General features: G+C 52.9%; 9 protein-coding genes across 9 annotated transcripts; 5 read left to right on the top strand and 4 right to left on the bottom strand.

The window, feature by feature from the left end:
* Window positions 1–568: 568 nt before the first annotated feature.
* G6M90_00g043200 (uncharacterized protein) lies at window positions 569–1273 on the bottom strand (the record flags this gene model as incomplete). Its single annotated transcript, XM_066130318.1, has 3 exons — window positions 569–701; window positions 755–999; window positions 1064–1273. The coding sequence occupies 3 exons, from the start codon at window positions 1271–1273 to the stop codon at window positions 569–571; spliced, it is 588 nt and encodes a 195-aa protein (XP_065986564.1).
* Window positions 1274–2157: 884 nt separating this feature from the next.
* Window positions 2158–2714, top strand: G6M90_00g043190 (uncharacterized protein; the record flags this gene model as incomplete). The annotated part of the gene is made up of 2 exons (XM_014692167.2): window positions 2158–2236; window positions 2296–2714. 2 exons carry the CDS (start codon window positions 2158–2160, stop codon window positions 2712–2714), a joined length of 498 nt encoding a protein of 165 aa, XP_014547653.2.
* A 1631-nt stretch (window positions 2715–4345) lies between these two features.
* On the top strand, window positions 4346–4965 carry G6M90_00g043180 (uncharacterized protein; the record flags this gene model as incomplete). The annotated part of the gene is made up of 2 exons (XM_014692166.1): window positions 4346–4683; window positions 4767–4965. The coding sequence occupies 2 exons, from the start codon at window positions 4346–4348 to the stop codon at window positions 4963–4965; spliced, it is 537 nt and encodes a 178-aa protein (XP_014547652.1).
* A 394-nt stretch (window positions 4966–5359) lies between these two features.
* Window positions 5360–7273, bottom strand: G6M90_00g043170 (uncharacterized protein; the record flags this gene model as incomplete). Its single annotated transcript, XM_014692165.1, has 3 exons — window positions 5360–6664; window positions 6771–6952; window positions 7060–7273. 3 exons carry the CDS (start codon window positions 7271–7273, stop codon window positions 5360–5362), a joined length of 1701 nt encoding a protein of 566 aa, XP_014547651.1.
* Window positions 7274–10080: 2807 nt separating this feature from the next.
* G6M90_00g043160 (uncharacterized protein) lies at window positions 10081–10392 on the top strand (the record flags this gene model as incomplete). The annotated part of the gene is made up of 1 exon (XM_014692164.1): window positions 10081–10392. One exon carries the CDS (start codon window positions 10081–10083, stop codon window positions 10390–10392), a length of 312 nt encoding a protein of 103 aa, XP_014547650.1.
* Window positions 10393–10693: 301 nt separating this feature from the next.
* NUP3 (Nuclease PA3) lies at window positions 10694–11841 on the top strand (the record flags this gene model as incomplete). The annotated part of the gene is made up of 2 exons (XM_014692163.1): window positions 10694–10824; window positions 10929–11841. 2 exons carry the CDS (start codon window positions 10694–10696, stop codon window positions 11839–11841), a joined length of 1044 nt encoding a protein of 347 aa, XP_014547649.1.
* A 116-nt stretch (window positions 11842–11957) lies between these two features.
* Window positions 11958–12341, bottom strand: G6M90_00g043140 (uncharacterized protein; the record flags this gene model as incomplete). The annotated part of the gene is made up of 1 exon (XM_014692162.1): window positions 11958–12341. One exon carries the CDS (start codon window positions 12339–12341, stop codon window positions 11958–11960), a length of 384 nt encoding a protein of 127 aa, XP_014547648.1.
* A 1764-nt stretch (window positions 12342–14105) lies between these two features.
* G6M90_00g043130 (uncharacterized protein) lies at window positions 14106–15266 on the top strand (the record flags this gene model as incomplete). Its single annotated transcript, XM_014692161.1, has 1 exon — window positions 14106–15266. One exon carries the CDS (start codon window positions 14106–14108, stop codon window positions 15264–15266), a length of 1161 nt encoding a protein of 386 aa, XP_014547647.1.
* Window positions 15267–19060: 3794 nt separating this feature from the next.
* Window positions 19061–23195, bottom strand: grhl2 (Grainyhead-like protein 2; the record flags this gene model as incomplete). Its single annotated transcript, XM_066130317.1, has 4 exons — window positions 19061–21224; window positions 21396–21554; window positions 23093–23112; window positions 23184–23195. 4 exons carry the CDS (start codon window positions 23193–23195, stop codon window positions 19061–19063), a joined length of 2355 nt encoding a protein of 784 aa, XP_065986383.1.
* Between the last annotated feature and the right edge of the window lie 1076 nt (window positions 23196–24271).

The raw sequence follows: 24271 nt of genomic DNA, 5'->3' as shown, positions 1-24271 counted from the left end.
GGGCAGTTTATTCAACGGCAACAGAATTCAATGGCTCATGATGATAATTATAAGATAGAAAGTGCGAATCTCAGGGCTTTGGGAAAGGAGCAACATCATCATCAATGTTCAATGGCAGGCTATCCAGCTCGTCGTTACACTGCAAAAGAACATCAGTCCACACTGCTACAGTTGGAATAAACAAGATGAAGGTTTCTTTTTTTACCTGACCTGTCATTTTCTTACCAACGCGGGCTGGCAACTGTGTACACTACGGAGTACTCCCAAAGCATACCGGACCGTGTACTCTGTGTCATTTTGGTTACAGTCGGCGGTAGAATATGCTTGCCTAATCATTAATTATAGTAATGTGCTACAGTATGTCATAGCAAAGGGCGTGCTAATCAGTCCCAGATCTGGTTATATGTTTCCTGCCTCTCACCACAACGAGGGGCCAACGGGAGATTCATGCGAACCACGAATGATGCCATCCACTATCAAGCGGGGACACACGATTCACACAATGAGTCTGCTACTCTAGCTTATTCTGCTGTGCTCACACACACAAAAGAAGATGGAAACCACGGCATCAAATTTCCTCCTTGTTCCCCCCGTCTACTGCGTGCTTCTCAGCAGCCCTCACCTTGCGGATAAACTTTTTATATCGGTTGTGCACGTGGGTTTCGTGGCATGCGATGATAAACAGGGCAATGTGGACGAATCTGAAACCGTTAGCCGGACTTGCTCGATGCCAACGGATGCCGGCAGCACCAACGCTTCAATAGTTGCCAGAACAACAGCCATCTGGACCAGGACAAAGTTGGCGCCGCCGTAGTACCTCTCGGCCATGTTGGTGTCCCATGTCGACCACGTCGCGGCCATCATGACGGCAACGGCGCCGAACCCCAGCCAAACGATGAGGTCGATGCCGACGCGAGTTCCCGGGTGAATGTCTTGCCCGTTTTTGCGAAAATATCGAACCATAATCATGGCCACATTCCAGATCAGAGTTGCACCGGCCTGCCTGCCGTTAGAAGAAACACTTTGCCGAGCGGCAGCCACTTTTGGGAGAGGGGATACTTGCGGGTGAAAGTAGAATGATGATGACGCCTGGGACATCGCCGAGCTTGATTCCCACCCCGATGAGGATTGTGCAGATGGCGGCGGATAGTAAACGGATCCAAAGCTTGACCGTCTGCAGTCCTTCTGGCGTCGTGCGCAGTGTGTAGGCTGGGGGAGGGACAGGCTGAGACTTTTCCACCATGTTGATGTCTGCCTCTGTTTTGTTCGCCATGGGGGTAATTAGTAAAAGTGCAAATGGGAAACAAGTCCGATTCTATATCGGCGCCTGGTCTTTTGGGGTAACGAATCGCGCCAAGTTCCTTATATATGTGTGTAGCATATGTATCTCGTGTCGATCAAGTTGCGTGGATTCAGAGGCACCACAAAGGTCTCACGTTTGCCACCTTGGTCCCTCGTAAAACGGCTGGCTAGCTGGCTAGCTGGCTAGCAAGGTGTCTCGGCATGAATCAAGTAAGTATGTAGAATGGCAGTGCAGTGCCTTCTTTCCGTCCTTTTCTGTTGTACGTTGCCAAGTGGGTTTATTTCTGTGTGCAACTCGACTTGTAAGTGATGCGCCACGCGGACGGGCCGCAATGACAAAGGCATGATTAAGGTTAATTCATCGGTATTTTCTCCTCAAGTGCTGGCATGTAGGATTGAACATGGCTAGATGCAGTATCAGCTTACGCGGCTTTGCGAGCGCATTGGACTTGCCAATACGAGAGTGGAGCTGTCGCGTTTCCACCGAGTCATTATCAATTGGCCGAGTCGATGTCTTTGAGCCTTTGAGGACGGCCGAAACTGAGCCAAGCAAGGATTTCTGACGTAGTTGGAACCGTCCTTGGGCGCCCAAAAGAGGCGCTTGCAGACCGACCGCGTGTGCCATTGCGAATCCGCTCGCGGGCGCCTCCACCGGTGTCGTTTGAGGTTGTGCGCGATATCACTCGAGAGTCGAGTGGGTGTTTTGGGGGTTTGCTAACTTTGGTTTAACAAGACATGTGCCCCGGGGACCAGACACGAACAAAAGATGAAGTGCCGTGTCTTGGGGCTGCGCCGGAAGATGAAGAGTTCATGTTGCGTTTATTCATGTAACTACTGACCGGCGTGACTGGCATCATGAATCCGTACTTGATCGCCCTTGGACAGGCATTCCTCGCCGTCCTGCTGTTTGTTCAGCTCGGGCTCACTGGCTATGGTTTGTAACCTATTTGACCGTGGACAAAGTTGCCGCCGCTGACACTTTTGGAAATCAAGCGACCAGCTTAGAAAGTGGCCTTGAAGGAAGCCACCCGTCGAAATCGATTCTGTTCATGCTCGGCAACACCGTCTGGTCCATCCTCGCCCTGGCCTTTATTTCCATCACGCCGCTCGTGTTATCGTATGCGCTGCACAACCTCGTGGCCTTGCTGTTGCTGGCAGTGACGACGATAGTGTGGCTGGGCGGCTCCATAGCCATTGCGTCGATACTTCGCGATCTTTTTGAGAATCGCAAGAGCATATACGCCATATCGCAGCCCATTGTTGCATTCAGCTTCTTCATCTGGGCGACGTTTGCCGCTCTCATGTCGCTAGAGGTGGTCGGCTTGTTGAAAGGGGCGTACAGAAATGGCGAGCAGGAGATGATGGACTTAGGGGAATTCGACGAGAGCGAAATTAGAAACGCGCTTCGATGACGGCTTGAAGCGTACATGGCACTGCGAGACGGGACTGTAAAATAGGCTGGTTTTGTTTCTTTTCATACCAAAAATTATGTAGGCGCAAGTGATTTATTTTTCGTGTTTCATGCCCCCAATGTCCAACAGTAGACGGAAGGAGCATCTCTGTATCTTCTTCCTGGCAGTTGCCTGACTTTGCTTCATTATGCATAACTCCCCGTGAGTGACGGGCCGTATTTTGACCGTCCTCGACTCCTCGACCCTCACGTCTCATGCCCCGCGCTTCGCGCTTCACTCCCTCGTCGACGTTGAGAGACACATCATGTCGCCCATTTCACTTAATCACAGTCTGAAAAGGCACAAAGACAAAGGCCAGGGCCGGATGAAACGAATGCTGGCAACAACATGCGGCCCATCGCCAAAGACAAGTTGCCTCTTGGCCCGGCCCGCAGGTGAAATGGCGCACTCGGTGTCCGACTAGGCAAAAGGTCCTTTCAGCCCATGGACTCTAGAGGCAAAACCTTGATGCATCGCAGCTACCAGCAACGTGGTCGCCGGGCTTTATCCCGCATCTTGGCCTTGCTTATCTCTGCGGGGAGGGCGGAGGCAAATGCTTGGCATTGGCAGCGGTCATGGTGTAGATGCTGGTACATACATACACATGTCGATACATTTTTCAAAATTTGACTCCAAATCTAGTCGTCTTGGCCCTTGGCGGCCGTCCGCCTAAAATCGCCGAATCGGACACCGACCAAGCCAGACGACGAGACAGTTGACACTCTCATCAACCATGTCCAGCTTGGCTTGGGTAGTTGTCGCCAGTGGCCACGGCAAAAGAATTGGCCCTTCCATCGCCCTTCGGCTCCTCCATAACCCGGAATAGAATACTGGGGGTTGTGTGATCACTGCCATGTAGCAACCCAGGCCCGGTTTTGTGTCGATCGCCGCTCCGGCTCATCTCATTCCCCGCTTGATTAGTAGGCGTGGGAACTCATGTGGCCCAGGGTCCCCTGGCCGTGGGTTTGGTTTCTTTTCTTTCGCATCCTCAACTTCTCCCTTGAGGCGAGAGACGCCAACAACCGGCTCGTCCACCTGCCCTTCGTAGGCTTCAACGTCCGTCTTGGCGCCGCGGCTGCTGCTGTCTCAACCCAAGATGCTGGTACCAGAGAGGAGTAGATCGGCGGCAACTTGGTTGTTCTGCCGGGCTGCCCCCTCGCCACTCCACCGGGTTCCTCGAGCTATTGGAAACAGATCGGCCATTGGCAAATAGCATGGCATGTCTCGCACAGGTGGTGTGCTCGATTGGGCAGTCACTATTCGCAAGGCAAATCATGTGGTGTAGATGGCGACGGGCCTGACTGGCTCACGGCGCCAACCGAGCCTACCGATATTCTTATTCGGGAACCTTGTCCGTGGGTGTGGGAGAGCGCCATGTCTATCCATCTCGTCGAGCCTTGAGATGCGGGAGTATATAGATGGTGCTCGGTTCCCTTGAAGTCGAGGGAGCCATGAGTTATCGAGGCTCAAAAGGACCTCCAAGTCTCGTCTTCCTCCGTCTCCCGGCCTCCCTCATCATCTACTACTTCTTCCTGCCTTGATAGCTCTTGGGGATACCACCTATTTGTGCTTGGCTCTCATCCTCACCAAACATGAAGTTCAACAACGCCATTCTCCTCGCCTTGGCCACCACGGCCCTGGCCGCACCCGCGTCCGACGTCACCACCCCGAAGCGCCAGGACATCAACACCGTCACCGACCAGCTCCTCTTCAGCTCGACCCTGCCTCAGTTTGAGGCTCGTCGCAACGCCAAGAACCCCCCCTCGTTGGACTGGTCCTCAGACGGCTGCACCAGCTCGCCAGACAACCCCTTTGGCTTTCCCTTCCTCCCCGCGTGCCACCGCCACGACTTTGGTTACCAAAACTACCGCATTCAGAAGCGCTTCACAAAGGCTGCCAAGGCCAAGATTGACTCCAACTTCAAGTCCGAGTACGTGGCCATTTCATTCTTCTTCTGCGGAACCCGTTCGCAACGTGAGTAGACGGACGGTGGCTGACGTGAACGTGAAACAGCCTGTATTACCAATGCCAGCGCGAATTGGCCAAAGGTGCTTGCGACAGACTCGCTGATGTCTACTACGAGGCTGTCAAGGAATTCGGCGGTGGTGATGCTACCAAGCGTGACAGAAGCGACTATGACAGGGCTGTTGCCGCTTACAACGCAGCCGTCAAGGAAGCCCAGGAGCAGGGCCTGCTTCCAGTCCTGGACTAATCTAGAACGTTGCTGGGAATCAAGAGATGGGTCACGAATCAAGATTATCTAACGCGCATGACGCAGGGGTTGGTTGTACATATGCGGCACTGGATATCTGTATATAGTGTGCATAATGAGCGAAGTATATATAGCCTTTCTTGACTCCCTTTCCGCATTGGCTACACATACAACTACATCAGATACGTTTGACCTATTAGTAATTGGTGAAATCGTTGTCAGGAGAGGCTACGGTTCACGTTTGCGAGCAATTGGAACTTGTATGTCGCAGCCCAGCGCGCTGTTACTTTTGATGCAAGACCTGACAGGTATTGACTATACTGGATAATTCGTACTTGCATTGCTCATATGATATACTACGCCTTCTGAATCCTGCTTCAGACGGGTTCGTTACCTACGCCTCAGCCGGGGCGTAGACCCAAGGAATAGGAAACGTTCCTTTACCCAGCGGCTTGGCATCCTGCGTGACGTTCTTCAGCTGCGGCAATGTAAAAGGCGTAGTGTCGCTCAAGCTGTGTACGCGTCCCAGGAGTTTCTCCAATTGTCTAAAGGCAGACGTGGCTGCGTACTGCGGCCCCTCGTGGCCAGAGAGACCGGTCACGACAACAATCAAGCCACGCTCATGATGGGACGTTCCCACAACGCCCGTCTTGTCCGGCAGATCGGTGCCATAGCCGCCCCCCCTGCCTGTGCTGTATCGCGGGACGTAGAAGGGATCGGTGGGACGAGACTCGAATCCCAGCTTCCCACCCCATGTCATGTTCTGAACGGCCAGCAGGACGCCGTTGGCGGGAAGAATAAAATCGGTGCCGCCCTGGACGAGAATGACATTCTTGGTCTTGTCAATGACATTGGGGAGCTCGTATTTGGACGGGGGGAGAGATTCGTCATATTTGACAAAGGCCGTGTTGACGCACACGCTCCATTCGACCTGGAGAGGCGCGTGGATGGCCTTCTTCACGTCCTCCCGGTTAAAGTAGGGGTCGTCACCCAAGGGATCGTAGAGATCTGGGCAGTGATCCAGGATGTTGTATATGTTGAAGCAAGGGTTGTCCTTTCTGGCCTGCCGGTAGATGCTATTCCACAGGTTGCCGCACCCATCCTTGTACTGAAGGGTTCCATTGGGGAGCCTCTCCTGCCAGGGAAGCAAGGAGGGCTGCTTTCCAGCCGGAGGATACACGTAATACTTCTCGACGTAGTCTCTGTATCCGCAGCGCTTAGAAGTGTTGTGCAGCTCGTCCCTGAAGCGGTCGTCAAAGGGCATGAGGTTGTAGTTTTGCTCGACAAACGTCTCGGCAATGGCCTCGGACTGGACATCCCCGTCGAAGCTGATGCCGTCAACCACCATGAGGCCCTTGAGATTATAGTACTTGGTGTCGTTGGCATTGACAAAGTGGCTGGAGATGTACGGGCCGTAGTATCCGCCATACGACTCACCAACCACGTACACCTTGTAGCCTTGCATGCTAAAGGTATCGATGAAGTTCTTCCAGAACCCCAGGAATTGTTTGGCCAGCTCATCTTCATTGTGGATGGTGGTATTTCCAGTCGAGAAGCCAACAGTCACGGGCTGCTCGATCCACACAATATTTGTAAGATGATGCCAGCTCCAAGGGTTCCGAACTGGCTTCAAGGTGCCGGGGCGCCAGACGAATGGGCCGTTCTCCTGGAGCAGACCCAGGAGAGACGAGCAGCCGGGCTGGGGTGTGTGTCTCAGTCAGACCCGGTGATGACAAAGAGGGGGGATGATCTCTTCCTTTTTTCCTTTTTTTTTTCTAGGGGACGGGCGGGGAGAAGCGACTTACTCCGCCATTGAGCCAGATGGTTATCTCCTTCTTTTTCTTGTGCTCGTCATTGTCCGTAGGGAAGAACCAGAAGAAGAGGTTGTCTTTCTCGTCCTTTTTGTCGCTGATGGGCAGAAGTCCTGAGTACGACTCGCCAATATCAAAATTGACTTCTGGGAGCCCCGTACCGTTGACTGCGAATTCTGTAGCGTGTATGTTAACATCAATGATCAATTTCTGGTCACGGGTAAATCACATGTCCCCTTCCGTGGGCGCAGGAGACCAAGTTCAAGAGGCCCGGTACACTCACTCTCGGTCTTGTTGTTCAGGAAGCGATGGGGACCCGAATCAGGGCTGGTCCGGGTATATACTGACGGAGGAATGTGAGCCTCGCCATAGTCGGAGATGTCTGCCAAGTCATCTCCATGCAACTGCTGTAGGAGCTGGCGGTGGCTCTCGGAAGTGCGCGCTGCTGCGGTGGCAACCAGGAGTCCCAACAGGGACAGCACCAATTGGTTTTTCATCATGAGTAGCTCGGTTGAGGCCGAGAGATGCTTGAGCTGGCTTGGAAGAGACTTTCGGGTTCTCAACCATGGCATTTATATACCGTGGAGGACATGCAGCTTAGTAAAATGCTACTCTCTCGTGTCAGCCGTGTCTCCGCGTCTAAGCTCTGTGTGACCCCGAACGGTATATCGTCATTTCGCTAGGCACAGGCCCCTAGCATGCAGTCTGATCATCGACATGCAATACTCGTTTTGGTCAGAGCAAAGGGTCGGCCACCCGGGCACCTTTTTGGGCAACCGGCAACTCACGCATGGCGATGCGAGCTGTCCACAAATGCCCTAATCCGATGGCATTAGGCTGGCTGGATGACAGGATAGCGCAGTCCCCGGCTTATCATTGCCGGATTCTCCGTTGCATCGGGGTGGGATCGATGATAGCGGTCAAGCCGCAAGGCGAGAGTCTGCAGTATGCATCACTGGAAAGCTACGCTGAGTTCCCCTGCAAGTGGATCTCGAGTTTGAGGACTTGCCTATTGCAGTATATGTCTTGAGGATAAGGATTTGCAAAGTTCAAAAAGTTCCCTCTTTTTTTGGTCCTGCAGCGGCTGGAAGACACCGAGACAGGCCCTACTGCATGACGCAATACGTCGAGTCGATGGTAATGAGTCTAATGACGCGCGGAGGAGCAGCCATGAGCCCATCATTGTAGAGTCGTAATTGGTGCGCACAAGCAGATCCTATAGTCCGTTAATTAAAGAATAATGGGAACAACCTGGCTTCTGCCATGAACTTTGAAGAAACCACACATGGCAAAGATAGCGAACCCCCGCCGAGGTTAGTTTGTTACCTAATGCGTCATTGATTGGACAAGTCGCACGGAGGAAGGCGCGAACAGTGAAGGTTGTTCCAAAGCTGCCGCCCGAACCGGCGACGTGACGCCGCCTCTCGCGGCCACACCTGCTAGGCGTGTTTCCCTGCCTGTTTGGCCGATTCGATCATACCGACCAGACTTGGATTTGGAAATTGTCCGCGCCACCACCAAGGCACTGCTTGCTACTGCTACTAACATGATGCCTAGCGATTTGAACCGAGTGCGACAGGTAATGGCTAAGGGATTAGCTGATACGACGTGCATTTATTAGCCTCTTCACGGTGAAGCAACTGCGAGGCCAAGTTGGAGCGTGACCCATCTAATTACATCCCAAGGCGCGCAAAGCAGTCGAGACTATCACCTACATAAGAGCCTGAGGGCTCCTATAAGATGCCCCTTTGTTCCTTTCCATGCGCATTGATTTTCCCCTCCAAAGCCACCCTCATCTTCTTTACACGAAGTGTTTCATCTTCCACTACACCATGACTTTATGCCAGGAAAACACCTTCTATCAATCACAATCTGGATACCCACTCTGACCTCTCAAGTGTTGGTCATCAGCCCACGGAATCTCCAGAATCACGACAAGGAGAGTATGATGTGCAAGGGGCAAAGGGAGGTCAATTTCTTCTTCGCATCGATGGACAAGCCCCTGAATGCAATGAAAAAAAAAGGCAGCGTGCGTCACCTGGAGGTAGTGTAATACCAGGGACACAGGAAAAGAAATCAAAAATTATGCCGGGTACTTACCAAACCTGCTGATCATGCCAGGGTGTTAGTAGCCTCACGCAGGGCCCTGGCAATCTCAACACCCAACCTGACCTCTTGAGCGTCAGTGATGAGCGGCGGGTTTCAAATATAAAATGAGATATGTATACGTGGAGAGGAAAGAAAAAGAAAGCAAAATTGAACACGAGAAGGACGCGAACTTATGCGTTTCGAAAGCACATGCTCGCTTATTATTTCCTCTTTGTAAAGTGTTCCGTGAGGTTTCGAGGGAAAGAATAAACGTCACTGACCAAAGGGTAGGTATGGCACTAGGCGAGATTGTCACAAAGTTGGGAAAGCGCAACATCGGAGGCAGGCAAGCTGTCAGCTGCCTTGCTTGCGCTTGCCTCAGGAGAGCCACTCGGCAAGGGACACTCGAGCCCTCCGAGTAGTCTCCGTGATGGACCATCGAGCAGGCACGGGAAGAAAGGTCAACTTGTCACCAACGCGCCGAAGACTGTCGAGATCGGAGCCGGCGTCCCTGACGATCGCCGTGTTTCGCGCCCTACTCGCGACGCTGTACATCTCCGGCACGCCCAACTCCCTGCAGCCTGAGATTTTTCGGCGACGACGAAGACGCCCGCGCGAGGTTCGTGCTCGTCATGCCGAACCGCAACTTGGTCCTAGGGCTGGCTATACTCTTACCGGCCGTATGGTACTTGTCCTTTTTTTTTGTTGTGGGTTACCACTGGACTCACTGTTCATAAGCCAGTTTTTCTTTTACATCTCTCACATACGGCCATAGCTACCACTAGCACCAGAATATACGGGTTCCCATGAGACCAACCTCTTTGAGGACAAGTTCAGGGCCATCTGCCTAATCTCTTTGAATCTGGCACCGGCCAAGGTACAGCCCGTTGGTGGACTCTCGGGGATCAGCTTCATAGAATTGGCAAAATCCAAAAGTTCATCTTTTTTCAGGGTATTAGGATCCACCCATATCACAGCGTTTGGTAGAGACATAAACCCCAGTCCAGAGTGGTGGCCATTTTACTCGTAGTGACCTTTAAGCCAATACGCCTGCATGGCTTGAAACAAACCCGGGGAAATCCTCCACCTTTGCCTCCTAAGTCCTTTCATGTTGTTATTTACTACGCGTGTGCATATATGGCGGGGGTGCAAGGATCTAAAACACTATAAAGGCTGATCATTCGTCATACGGACGATTTCCAGACCGGCGCCAAAAATGGCAGCTAAAGACTGTCTGAGAGTTTCGGATGCCGCAACCATAGTTCAACGCTACAGAAATGTATTAGCCGGCGGAGATGGCCGTCGCCCCTATCAGCTGGACAACAAATTCATTGTCTCCGTGCTGTGCCGACTGTCCCGACCTGCCAAAAAAGGCAGTGGTAGCCACAGCATGCCCAGCAACGTTGACCATTCAGAGCCCGGAACTACTCCCAGTGTTGACCCCGTTGGCGTCGATGGACGGTCGTCAAGAACTCGGATTATTCCTGCTGCGGACGGGATTGACGGTCAGCAGCAGAGCGTGGACTGATAGAAGCAATAGGCAGACGGTGACTTTGACAATATATATAAGTAACTACCGTGGCCGTCAAGGTCCTCATCGCACGACTAGATGAACGTTGAACGCCCCATCAGAGTCAAGACTGGCCCCCACGTTTCCCCGGACTGTGTCTGAAGTTTGTACAAACTAGGCTATTCAAGATTGTTGCCAAGTGTTTTCGCCAAGCCCTCTCGCAGTTTCCATTGCCTCTTTCGGCCATTCGAGCAACCAACTCAGGTGGTTGTTAACTAATACAGGACAATTTACACGACAGGTATTCGCCAACAACGTCATGTCGCCGCTTGTTAGTATTCTTCTAGTTGGTCTTTCCGCCACGAAAGGCGCCTATGCTTGGGGTAAACTCGGCCACGCCACCGTCGCCTACATTGCCCAGCACTATCTATCCCCCGAAACGGCATCATGGTAAGCCCCCATCGGGGTGATTTTCGAATCCGAGTGGGCTACAAGCGTTTGCTGTCCATGCCCCTAGACCGACTGATGCTAATCGAGACTTGCCGACACAAAAGGGCGCAGGGTGTCCTCGGCGACACCTCCGACTCATACCTGGCAAACATTGCCTCTTGGGCGGACGACTATCGGGCCACGGCCGCAGGCAAATGGTCGGCGCCACTTCACTTCATTGACGCCCAAGACAGTCCTCCGACGAGCTGCAACGTCGACTATAACCGCGACTGCGGCAGCAAAGGATGCTCCGTCTCAGCCGTGGCCAACTACACCCAGCGTGTCGGGAGCAAGAGCCTGAGCAAGGACAACATTGCCCAAGCACTCAAGTTCCTGGTTCATTTCACCGGAGACTTGACGCAGCCTCTGCACGACGAGGCCTACCAGGTCGGCGGCAACAATATCAAGGTCACCTTTGATGGATACCAGGACAACCTGCACGCTGACTGGGACACGTATATCCCCGAGAAGCTGGTTGGCGGCGGCGCCTTGACAAATGCGCAGAGCTGGGCCAGCGATTTGATACAGCAGATTGCCTCTGGGAGTTACCAGTCTCAGGCGGCGGACTGGATCAGGGGAGATGATGTCGGAGACGCCATAGCGACGGCGACCAGATGGGCTTCGGAAGCCAATACTTTTGTCTGCTCCGTCGTGATGCCCAATGGCTCCGCGGCTCTGCAGCAGGGCGACTTGTACCCCAAGTACTACGACGCTGTCATTGACACCGTCGAGCTGCAGATCGCCAAGGGAGGATACCGTCTCGGGAACTGGCTCAACAACATCTACAAGTCTACCGTGGCCAAGCGGGACGTTGGGGGCGTTGGGGGCGCAGAGGTCAAGCCTGCCGAGCTGCCAGACCTCATGGGTTACGATTTTCTCCCAGAGCCTCGTCCTCTGAGCCGTGCTCAGCTTGCACGGGCTGCCATGGAGGGCGATTGCTGTGGGAAGGGGAAGGGGCGCGAGGGCCACCAGCACTAGGCGTTTTGTCGAATCAAGGCTTCATCATGAAATTTGTGCACATGCATGTTCTGCTAGTTTGTCTACCCGGCTCGGGCTCATCTTGGCCCATCTCCCTCTGCGCCTCAGCTGCTTAATTAATCCTTGATTTGATTGACGGTTTCCACGAGAGAGACCAGTCTCCCGTCCTCGGCAACGACTCCAAACATGAACGTCTCGGACTTCAAAACCGTACCGTCTTCCAGTGTCGTTATCCCCACGTGTCTGTCGGCTACCTGGGGCCCGTCGCGGAGGAATTGGGTAATGGTGAGAGTGACTCTGGGCACATTCTGGCGTAGCCAGCGCATGTGCGACACAAACGCCGCAAAGTCGCGCGTGCCATCCTGATCTCGCAGAGTAAAGTTGGGGGCAAGCAATTTGGATAAATCCCCTTCTGTATCTTCTGGCTTGCCTGAAAACAGACTGACCAAGGCGGCTTGGTAGGTGTCCTTGTGGTCTGTGAAGGTGGTTCGGGAGGCCATTGTTGAGGTGCGTATAGTATTGAGAAGATGGAGTGTGTTCTTGGTCTCTATTCTGTAGGGGCGGTTTTTGAAAAGCTTTCTGTAAAGCACACAAACCATGGATTTTATATTCTGGACCCTTGATCGTGGAAACTGGTGCCTGGAAGAATATCTGGGTATGGTTCTGATGCTGCCTGGCCAATATCTACACCTCCCTTCAAGTGGCCTCGTGTTTTCGCTGTAGGCATCCATCGCAGGCACGAGCTTTCCGGAGCAAATCCGCACAGGAAGCAGATTCCTAATTACGAATCACAGAATACCGTGCAGCGTGCGGGCTCCGAGCAGAAGGCCCCATCATCATTCATAGCACCCGTCAACAACCGCTCAAGGCCACCAAGTCATCAGGACGCGTTGGACCCTGCTAGTTCGCCACGGGTTATCAGTTAATACTCCGTACTTATCTGTCGCATGGAGCGAGGCCATCCCCTCGTTGGCCTTCGTCGTCGCTTTGCCATAGGGCCGACAAGAGAGGCTGTGGATAGTCCATGTCAAGACTCTTTCCAACTTGGCAATATCCAAACGGAGATTTTCGATCCGTATGATATATAGCTGTCCTTGCACAAGCCGGCACCGATATCCGAAGCCCTGGAAATAAGCGGCTGAGTGACGCGAATCATCTTGGCTGCGCCACCAACCTTGGATAGCACAGTCAGACGGCCTGATTGATGGGAACCTCGCCGCCAGGTAGCAAAGCATAATCTTGTAAAAAGAGGCAACAGACGGTGGCTTGCTCTCCACATTCGGGGGCACCGAGTCAGATCGGACATGCGACGCCTTCCCCAGTGCGGCAGGCGTTTCGGCGCTGTTTCTCACGATTTCGCATCATTGGCCGGTCAGATAGCTTCGCTGGCAATACATATGTTGGTTCTAATAAGTACGGAGTATTCAACGCCGCCTTTGCAACTTGGACCGCGTCTACCACGTCTTCAAAAAAGGGCACACACAGCGCGGGCGTCATTGCTGGGCTGTACAGGCTCAGAAACGGACCAGACTTGTGTGACGTGGCTGCCTCCCACCACCATGGTACAGTTTGTACAAAATCCCAGGGATTTTCTCGATTCCTTCCGCATTGGTATTACCTTTTCGTGATTTCTGAATGAGTTGTCGCTCTCCCGCCGCCAATTCTCCGCTTCTTTGAAACCAGCCTCGGGTACTCTACTACTGAGAAACATCGAATTGCTCAGGCCTTGGCGCAAACACACCTGACCCCGTCGCAATACTTGCTGGAGAGGGCAGGGGGGAGATTGATTGTACTCATGGTGTTTAGTGGACGGCCCTCCGCGGCATGTCTTTCATGTCGACAGAGGAGGTTAAGAGTAAGCCCTGCGTCGGCACCCTCAGAAGCCTGCACAATGCAGGACCCCTTGCGTCTCCCATCCGTGGCATTGAACGAGGGTAATTTGAAGGCGACAAAGACACCATCTAACACATGCCGACATCTAGTGCGACCGAGTGCCCACGGGATGCTCGCCATGCAAGCGCAAAGGAATAGAGTGCTCCGGATATCGGGATCCATGCGCCTTGCGAGTCCGAGATGAGACGAGCCGCACGACGCGCAAGTTTGCAAAGGCTCCAACGAGGAGGAAAACACTACACCGTGTACCAGAGCCCGAGGCGGGCGCCAAACATCCCGTTGAGCATCTCACATGGCCGTTCAGCCAACTGGTAAGCTCCCGGATGGGAGATCCCTCGTATCCCTTGCGGCAAAATCTACAGGAAGCATCCATGGCATACTTCCTGACGTCCTACATCACCGCTACCCCTTTCCAAAGATACGTGCCCTCATTCTGCCTGGCAGATGCAGATCCGGAAGACGCATGCTCCATCACCATCTCGGCCACGGCGCTGGCCGCATATTCACGCCGCGTCCGGTCCGCCGAATATCTCGAACGCGCAAGGCAAAAGTACGCAGTCGCACTGACCCGGGTCAACGAGCTGTTGTCCAGCCCCGAAGCCGCGGTCCTCGACAGAACACTTGTCTCCGTCTTGGTGCTCGGCCTGTTCGAGGCCATTGTCTTTGAGGCCGGCAAGTCGCCCACGAGCTGGACGGCACACACCGTCGGTGCCATGCAGCTCCTGAGATTGCGAGGGCCGCAGCAGTTCAAGTGCCCCCTCTCCCGTAAAATGGTCGCCCAAGCCAGCAACAACATCAAAACTAGCTGCATTCAAAGGTCGATCCCGGTGCCAGACGACTTCGTCGCGTTGGACAAGCAGCTCACACTCCTGCACGACCCCAACGATGCCCCTGTCAAGTTGGCGCCCATGGTTCAGCAGCTTGCCTCCATCAAGGCAAGGGCCGTGGCTGGCCCTGATTGCAATCTAGTCCACGAGGCTCTGGAACTCGACCGCCGAATTGTCGCCTTCTCCAATGAGTGTCCCGCCTGGATGTCGTACGCGGTCGAGCCCAGTTCTCATGCCCCTGGCTGGGCGTATGGCGGAGTCTGCCATCGTTATCCCAGCGCGTACGTCGCCAAACTGTGGAACACTGTTCGGCTTCTTCGCATATTTTTAGTCGTCTTGATCAGGCAAGTCGCCTCCGGGCAGCTGGATCCTGATCTCGCTCGACTTCGTCTGCCCGATGGCGAAGCCAGCCTGGCTGATTACTTGTCCGGGCTTCAGCAGTACGCGAGAGAAAACATAAAGACCATCACAACGGGGGTTCTCGCCAGCATCCCCAGTTTCATGGAGGTGGACGATTTCGGGCGACGATTCGCGCCTTCGGGCAGGAGTCTGGCCTGGCCCCTGAGTATCATTGAGAACACCGACATGTGCGGGGAGGCGGCCAGGGAGCATGCCTACGAGAACTTGGAAATGCTGGCTGGGGATCTAAACATGCCTCAGGCGGTGCATCCGTCACGATTCCCAGGCATCAGAGAAGACTGGTGAGTGACCCAAAGTCCATTTCATGTTTGGAAAACCCATAGTGTTGCTAAATCGTTCCTCCCCAAGGATGCACCTGTTCCACCTCGGATAGTACCAGGAAGCAGAGGCCTTTAGAGCTGTCAATTTATACGACTCGGTACACAAAGAAGGTTCTGGAATCTTTGCAAGTACAACAACCCCGGGACGGGACGGGGTGTCTGGTGGAACACTAGATTCATGGGTGACTGTGTAGTTGGTTCACCTTTCTTTTTTCTCCCTCTTCACAGATTTTCCTTTGCCGGCTGGCCGGACAATTTTTTGCACAGCCTTGTATTGAAAAGACGTGTCAAAATTGAACGTGGCGTCCATTCATCTTCTTCAAACACCTTGGCTGTCGATCCTCCGGCGAATACCGTTGGGCAAATGGGACACCCCTTCTGCCGCGGGACAAGAGCCATCTGTGCGTGTTTGTACTAAGGACGATGGCAAGTATCATCAATAAGCACACAAATCCATCTAGCACTTGGTGGGCCTGTTTTTGTCAAACAGTTTATATATGCCCTAGTTTCTCCGTTTCATGTTGAGATGGTCGCGCTGTCAGCGCCTGCTAGCACAAGCAGGCCAAGCTCAAAGTTCAGTGTCCATTGGCAGGCGGTGCTTTCATGTCGTCCTAAATCGGGCCATTTTGTCTTGGACCTGCTTTCCACGGCGGTCGCACCAAGACGCCCAAAAGGTCTCGTCGAACGGTATTCCCGACGCAAGCAAGACTTCCCAAATCCGTCCGAGTGCCTGTCTCTCATTGGCTTGTGCGTTTCCAACTAATATGTGACCGGTCGCAGTCGGGGTCGTGTCTCTCGTCAAGAACGCTGGTTGGGCCGTCCTTTTGGGGGATGTACTCGGCAGAGGTCATCAGGCAATCAATGATCGACGAGTCGCGTGATGCTCGAAAATTCGGCAGGCCGGCGGGCTCAAAGTCACAACCCGTTCATTTATGAAGTAGTTGTTGACGAACAACTTGGTATGGCGGCGAGGTGCTGCAATACTCGGCCACCACGACTGTCCAACTCCAGTCCGCGTCGAGATGGGCGCGGTATACAGAGTACACGGGCCCTACTTACCACCGTGGAAGACCAGTTTCTTGGTGGCGGGCTTCAAAGACCGGGGGCAAGAGCACTCCTCGCGCAGTTGGAGGGAACGACGGATCAGGCGTCGATGGTTTGTGTAACATTCCCCCAAATGGACACAGAGGGACGGCACATGGCCAGCGGGGATCGAGGGGAGTCAGGGGACCATCGTCTTGCAGGTCAAGTTCAAGGCATCAATGATATTACAAGCGCGGAGGATTCAATGTTGGACGTGGGTAGTGTTCTGTATTCACGAGAAAAGGGGGCGGCCGCGGCAGATACAACAGGCAGTGTTGGCGATGAAACAAGATTGGCCAAGGACGCAATTTGAAAGCTGCTGGAGATGCCGGGCTCAGCCTGTCGGACGGGCCGTGGCATGCATAGACGTCAATGTCTACGGAGTACATTCGGGCAATATGCATGCCGTCTCGCAAAAAATATCATGTAAATCTCTCGCGTGCCAGTTGAGCCACACTGCACCATTCTACCCCCCGCAAGTCCAGAACGTTCGCAGTCATCATGCTACATATGTATCTGGAGGCATCACGGCGCAGACAGTCGCAGGACGTTGCTGCTCGCTACATGCACACCCCTCTCTGGGTCCAGATGTCGTTTCGCAACACATCCCTGCCCCGTCGAGGCTGTGGCTAATGCAGCGACGAGCCGCGCTCGCCGGATATTAGCATTGACGCGTTAATTGTCACCCACCCCTCCCCGGGGTGTTTCCCAGCTGGCGTCGACTCCTTGGCGCTTGAAGAAATAAACCGCTTCAAGCAGTCAATGAATATTCATGCCGCCTGGCGCTAGATACGGAGTAGGCGGTTGTGAACAGTCTTGCGCTCCACCTGCCTCACGCCCCGGGGAGTACAAAACACCACCACCACCAACAATTGCTTTCCGCACCTGCGCGCTGCGCCCCGTCATTGGTCGCATTTCGCAAGGAGCAAGTGCTCCTTTCCGCTGTCACACAAGCAACTACCATAAATCTGTATTATAGCCCTACCTACGGAGTGCTGCCTAAGTAGGTATGTACATGCATAGGCACCTTCCTAGACCGCATAGGTACTCCGCAGGTAACCCAGTGCCTTCGCCGGCCCAAGGGTATTCTTCTAGTGACTATCGTCCACGTCAGCTACATCGGAGTTTTTCTTTTTAGTTTTTTCTTTTTTGTTTTTTTGTTAATTTATTATACTTTGGAAGAGTCAATCCGAGACATTTCTTAAACAGTGCGGGATTTTCTTTTAATATATTAAACTTTTGAACAGCCTGCGACATATCATGCTGAATTGTGCTGCCTTGGGAGTGTGGAGCACTTGAGCAAACGAGACTCGCATGTTGTAGTCATTTCCGGACTAGCGGCTCATGCAACTACATTAGGTAATAAACGCTTCACGTCTGGACTTTTTCATGTTGCAGCCTGTGCCTGCCATCTTCTCCGTGCGTCCCATCCATCTCAGAATCCCATCAACTTACCTAGCTACCTATCATGTAGGTGCCTGTGCGGCGCGGTCCCTATTTCTAACGACAGAAAACTTCTCCCAGGACGCGGTCAAGAGTTGTCATGTGCCGGAAGTCAGTCTGGTAATGCAGCCGATAGCCAGTCAATATGGAGTAGACCTGGGGACACCGGCTACAAAGACCCACTTGGCGCATTGGTATTTCAGCCATTCAGAGTACCCCACCCCCCGATGCCGTCAGCCACAAGCTCCTCCTCTCCAACAGGACGACTCCATCCCGCTTCGTCCCGTTTCGTCCCACTCGGTCGTCCACACTGTAGCATGCAATGTAACGCTGATGGCCACAGCGAATAATTTGTTTTCCTGAATCGAGCTTGAGCTCCTCTCTTCACTCCCTACAATGTTGTACTCGGTAAATACTCTTCAAGTACATTGCCTTACAATGCTCTGCCAAATAGCAGAGGACAAGACCGAACTCCTCTCGCTCTACCATCAGCCAACCAATCCGTCAAACCCAGTCGTCGTCGTAATCACTCATAAATCTACAGCTATTGCTCAATCCAGCAACTCCGACACCCAGACCATGGGTATCTCCAATCCCTTGTTCCCCTGTATCTTTACTTGCTAATGCAAATCGAATACAATCAAGTAAAAGGCGTACAAAAAAATCTTTACACAAAAGCTGCCCGTGATTACATGGCAAAAAAAAAAAAAAAAATGAAAAATAAAAATCAGGCACACCCAGTGTGCCCAAAACCCCAGCTTAGAAGCAATGTCCGCCTCCGTCTCTGCGCTTGGTAGCACCAACGACACAAGTTGCTTTGTTCTTCAAGCCGTATGAAACAAAGCGTAAATATAATTGGTTGATGTTGAGTAGTCCGCCTCCTTGCATTCTCTCTCATTCTCTCAACATCGATATTTGTCTTTTGAGAACGGATGCTCTGTAGACCCGCAGCCCGTGGTATATCATAACCGATTATATAGGGGAATCGATAAGAAAAAAGAAAGAAGAAGAATAGACCAAACTCCAAAGTTATCGCTCCTCGCTAAAATGTGTATCGTGTACTGGGGTGCGTTGATACCTCGGAATGAACCCAAGTACATTGTGATGATCATGCTTTGATTGTTTTTTGTTTTGTTTGAAAACTTGGCGGGAGAGAAGCAGCGCTCAACTACGCCCGCTGCATGTCATTTTGGATGATGACAGAGTCGGTAGAGGAATATGACGGCAGTTTCATTAAAAGGTCAGCCGAAGCACAAAGCCCTTCGCAAAAGGTGCAACGTCGTCGCCATCAGCTCCGGTCTCGTCCAATAACATCTCCCATTCGCGCTTGGTCTGCGAGGATTGTTCAATTACCTCTTCGATTTCCAGTCGCATATCTTGCCCTTCCCTGAGTTCACGGATAACATCATCATCCATTTCAACCTCCAGCCCTCCCTGGATTACACGTAGAGAGCGCAAAACTTTCGCAGGTTCAACGCCCCATTTGCTAGAAATCCGACCATTGAATTCTTCTACGGTTCGCTTCGAAAGATAAATGGCTCGGTAATATGTCGGTTTCCCTTGCTCTGACTTGTCGCGATACTGGACATAGAAACAGGCAACAGGTTTTTCAGCCTGCTCTGCGGGGGGCCGATATGACGGATCAACCCCAAGAGCCTCGATCCATCCACTCAAGGTGCCAGCATCGTCCATTCGAGGTATTCTTGATATTTGCTCAAATGCCTTCCCTGAAGCGGTGGTGTTATCGATATTCTGCCACATGCCAGATGCCTGAGAGACGAGAGACAAGGAGCTGGGCGATGGAGATACCATGGACCCTGCAACCGAGGATTTCGTACTGCGAGCTTGCCAGTTAGGTCCCTCACGGGAGACTTCCAGTTTGTTTGGAGGAGACATATCTCCGGGAAGAGATACGGGGTGAAGGTCGGGATCGTCCAAGTCCTCTCCTCTCAGATATAGAATGCTGACGGGTCTGGTGCTTGTAAACATATCTTGCAGCGTTTGCAGCTTGATTTGCAGGTCTTCTTCCAAAGTCATGCGACTTCCACCGCACCCGGCATTAGAGCTAGTCGACGACATGGACCAGGTCCGTTTGTGCTTCTGCACTTTTCCCGGTCGCTGTGGATCGCTTCCCTTGGTAGCACTGCTGATCCGCTTTCTCTTACCCATGTCCTTCATGCCGCTTTCGATCTGTGCAAGCTGCTGCTTCAACTTATCAATCGACTTTTTGACGTGGGCAATGTCGTTGGACAGCTTTCTCTCAGCTCCGTGATCTCGAAAAAGTTTGACTTTGCAAAAGCAAACTTCAGAGCTCGATTCTGCATCTTGTAAGGAGCCATCGGCGGGTACAAGGCTAGTCTTCGCACACAGTCGTACCGGAATTCCTTTAACTCCTTTTGAATGGCTGAAATCTGTGGACAGGAAGTTGAATCTAACGGCAAGGTTGACGTCATGAGAACCACTCGCTCCTGGAGTCCACGTAACGCAAAACCCATCAAATGATGCACTTTCTACCTCGATGCGTGCTCGTTTATCGTCATTCTCTGCCGGTTGGCCCGCTTCGACGTACTCCACGGCTTGAAGCTTGCCACCTCTATGATGGGCCTCGTTGGTGCCTCTGCCTTCTTTCCACAGGCCCCAGCAGACACTAGATTTCTGTCTCTGCTCCTCATCCTCGAATGAAACACGTACAAAGGTCCTGTACTTGGTACCAGGTGGAATCGGAAAGGTTCCGCTTGTGTCGACAACCGAGAGTGAATAAGCCTGTCCCTTGTTGAGATATGTTATCGGGATCTCATCGGCTTGTTTGATCATGGCGGTAGGCGCATTCAAGGTGCAGTGAAAACGAAATTTCTCGGCATTCGGCGGCAGTGCGTGGCCCATTTGCATCATATGGCCAACTGCCTGCGGCTGCTGCAGGACCGCTGGGACCATCGAGGGCACGCGGTGTTCTGGCGGTGCTGCTTCCAAGACAACACCATCTTGATCCATAGTTTCATATCCAGTATCCTGGTGGACAAACGAAGTGGTCGCAAAGGCTGCTCCATGGATAAATGGATTGAAGTGATGGAACTGGTGGGGTGGCAGGGCCTGGAACCCGGACAAGTCCATGGCAGTCGCGCCAGCATGAAGCGCATCGCCAGAGTTTGGTAGAGACAGCGGCGTAGAAAGTCCACCGGCTGCTATTGTCGGGGTATGCAAGTCTCCTGCCTGCGAATGGAGGAGCGGGTTGTTTCCCCCGGGGGTTGGCACGTAATACCCGGGTTGGGTACTAGCAAAGGCATTGAAAGCATACGAGTTCGGGTCCAGGAGGGAAGGGGTGAATCTCCATGGCTCATGAGATGCTCGGGGCGTAGGATCTTGGTCTCGAAATACGTCGGTTTCGACATTTGGGTTCCTGCAGGTTATCATCAGTCAGGTCAGTCCCCGGGTCACGCTACGGTAATGCCTGTTTTAACGAGCGAAAACGTGCAAACACCGCATTTCGGCATGAACAAACAAGGCCAAATTTGCCCTCGAGCAGAGAGGTCGGCTGCACCTCCGGAGGGAGAAAGCTAGGCACACATACCTCTGATCCTGAGGGGGGAGGTTGATGATGGGGTGGTCGACGGCAGATGCAGCCTGAGCAATAGTTGGTGCAGACGCTTCCGAGGTGACGGCAGCAACTTCCGGAAATTGTTGCCTAAAGTTGGCCAACAGGTCATCGCCCGGCTTTTGTGAGCTTGTTCTAGTTTCACGCAGTCAGGTTAGTCACTGGCAAAGGCAATGAATGGTGTGTTAGCGATATAGGGCCCCCAGTCCAAGCCCAGGTCTTGGAGGCGACCAAGCACGCGCAGTACTTGGAAATGGGGCGGTATTGGCACAATTGCCAAGCAAGGAGAGAACTTCCGCTCAAGTAGGAATTAAGTAAGGGCAGTGGTGGGAGATTCTTGCCTTTGCCGAAACATGGTGCTGCGGACTGGACGTATGTGACAACCCAGCAGATACCGCAATGCCGCAGCGCAGTGGCAACAGGTATCTGTCTGCTTCGCCGGGTTGGCTCGACAAGACTCGTTACCAAATACTCTGTCGTGTCTTTTTTTTCTCTCTCTTCCTTTTTTTTTCTTCCGCCGCAGATAATGTAAATCGTCGTGTAAGCAGAGGTCAGGAACCCATGTGCCTTATAAGTTGAAGATGAGGCGCGAGGCAAGACCAAGAACTGGGGCGAGTAAGCTAGGAGCAACGGGGGGACCTGGTAGTAGCTCCAAAGAGGAAGCGCAAGGCGACAAGAACAGACGGCGGCGGCTAAAGGCTAAAACCGATAGTAAGTCGCAGGTGGACGTTGGAGCGCAAACGCGATGGCTAGGCACAGCGGCGGACGGAGAAAATATACAGGGCGTGACAAGAAACGACCGGAAGGAGAAGTGACGTGGTAGAGAGGATGAGAACGAGGTTGAGGTTGACGCACGGCGCGCGGAAGAGAAAGTCCAGGGCTGGCAGTCAGTTGGTCGTTTGCTTCAACGTCTGGTTCAATGTAATGTTGGCCCTGGGGAGTGTCGAGCGGTCCAGAGGCGCTGGCGCACAATGGGACATGGACATGGAGAAACAGCGGAATAGCGGAATGCCAGAATCGGAGAATGACAGGGGCCAAGCCACTCGAGCAATAGAGCACCTGAGCAGCGACATGTACGGAGGTGCGCTCGAAATTTGAAAACCATGTTGACCCAGGCATTCACACCGACCAGACAGCGCTAAGGACCAGACCAGACGCGTTGCTGTACGGAGTAGTATCCAGGGCTAGCTCAGTGACATCAGGTACGGAGTACGGAGTACTCGAGTACTCGAGTACTACTACTAGTATTTACTCCATAACGGACCAGTGGGGCCATCATTGATCCTACTTACTTTATGTAGAAGCACCCTCACCCCTAGCTGCAGGCCACACCTACATCGTAGATGGCCGATGGCCGATGGCCAGGCAGTTCGCAGACAACAAACATCTGGCCTGTAGCCTGGCGCTTGAATGCGGGAGTATGCACCGGGATTCTTGTAACCAGACATGCGCGAGAGAGGGCGGGAGAGGCGGCACCGGCAGACAGAGCAGAGCAGAGGCTAGCTAGCTGGTGGGCGGGGGCAGGTCCTTGTAGGCACTAAGCATTGACTGGGCACTGGGCACTGGGCACAGGACGGACACTAGACACGTGCAGGCATAAACAGCGAACAAGGGCCAGGCCAGGGCCAGAAAGGACCAGACCAGATACTAAGTACACATGCATATGTACATACTTCATATCTGGTTCTGGACCCTGTGAACAAGTTCAGCACTGCCAAGACGCCTAGAATACGCAGGGGGGGTGGTTCCCTGACTGCCACCAACCTTATTAGCCATGAGAAGACTGTGTGTCAGAAATTTCATTTAATGTATCGGGCTTTATAACACCCCGTGATAATTTAGAACCTCTTGTGATCCCTGTACGGAGTACATATGCACACAAATATAAGTACTTAGTACATATAGTACTCCGTGCTGCCGCTATGATCAGGAGCCCGCGCGTTGGTACTTAGGTAGACACTGACACGCTGTTGGGGAGGTGTGGCTGGGTCGGAGATGGGAGCCATTGATTGATTGACGGATATTGCAGACTGACTCGACACGTCCGAGGTCAGTTCGGCAGCGCCTGGGCTTGACTTTTGTCTTTTCTGGATGCACGCCAACCAGACATTTGAATTTTCAAGCACATACATGCATACACACATATCCCGTACAGCGCCAATTCAACAGCAGGGATCGGGGCTCAAGAGAAGTCAATTCCTCCCCAAAGGTCAACCCCCGCTGTTTGCAGTCATGGCGATGCTGATCTTGACACCTGCAGACTGGCCAGTGCGGCGGCCTCGGTGACCTCCAGGTGCTTGCATGACAACATTGAACATTTCCGTGCTTAGAGGCCATAGTTTTGATATCAAACGTCTGTGGCTTGGGCTCTAAGCACTTGAGTAGCCAAGTACGTACTTATACTGTATGCACTTGACCACCTACCTACCTGGGTAGGTGCTCAGGTTGCAAAAATAATAAAACAGAGAACCTGACGGTGGCGTCCATGGACTGGCCTACTCGCTGAAGTACCTAGGTACCATATTATGAGAAGCAGCAAAAGAACATCAATTAAACCAGACCGGACCAGACCATACACCTACCTCTATGTGCTCTAAGTACTTAGGTATATACTAAGTACACTGTACATAAAGCAGGCGGCAGTCGACTCCACCGAGGTCCCACCCGGCGGCAAAGGGGAGGGGGGTCGGTGGCGTTGGGTGTGTGGTTGTGGCTGTGGCGTGATCGGTGTGGACTTGACAAGGAAAAGGGCAGAGAAACCACTGAAACGTTACGGGATATCTTCGGCTGCCAAATGGCTCGTGGGGCCTCCTCTGCCATACAATTTTCTTAGGTAAGCGAGTCTCCACGAG

The sequence above is a fragment of the Metarhizium brunneum genome, chromosome 2 (genome assembly GCF_013426205.1).
Source record: "Metarhizium brunneum chromosome 2, complete sequence".
NCBI classification, from domain to species: domain Eukaryota; kingdom Fungi; phylum Ascomycota; class Sordariomycetes; order Hypocreales; family Clavicipitaceae; genus Metarhizium; species Metarhizium brunneum.
Note: the sequence above shows the minus strand (reverse complement) of the source record. Positions and strands in the feature narration are given on the sequence as shown.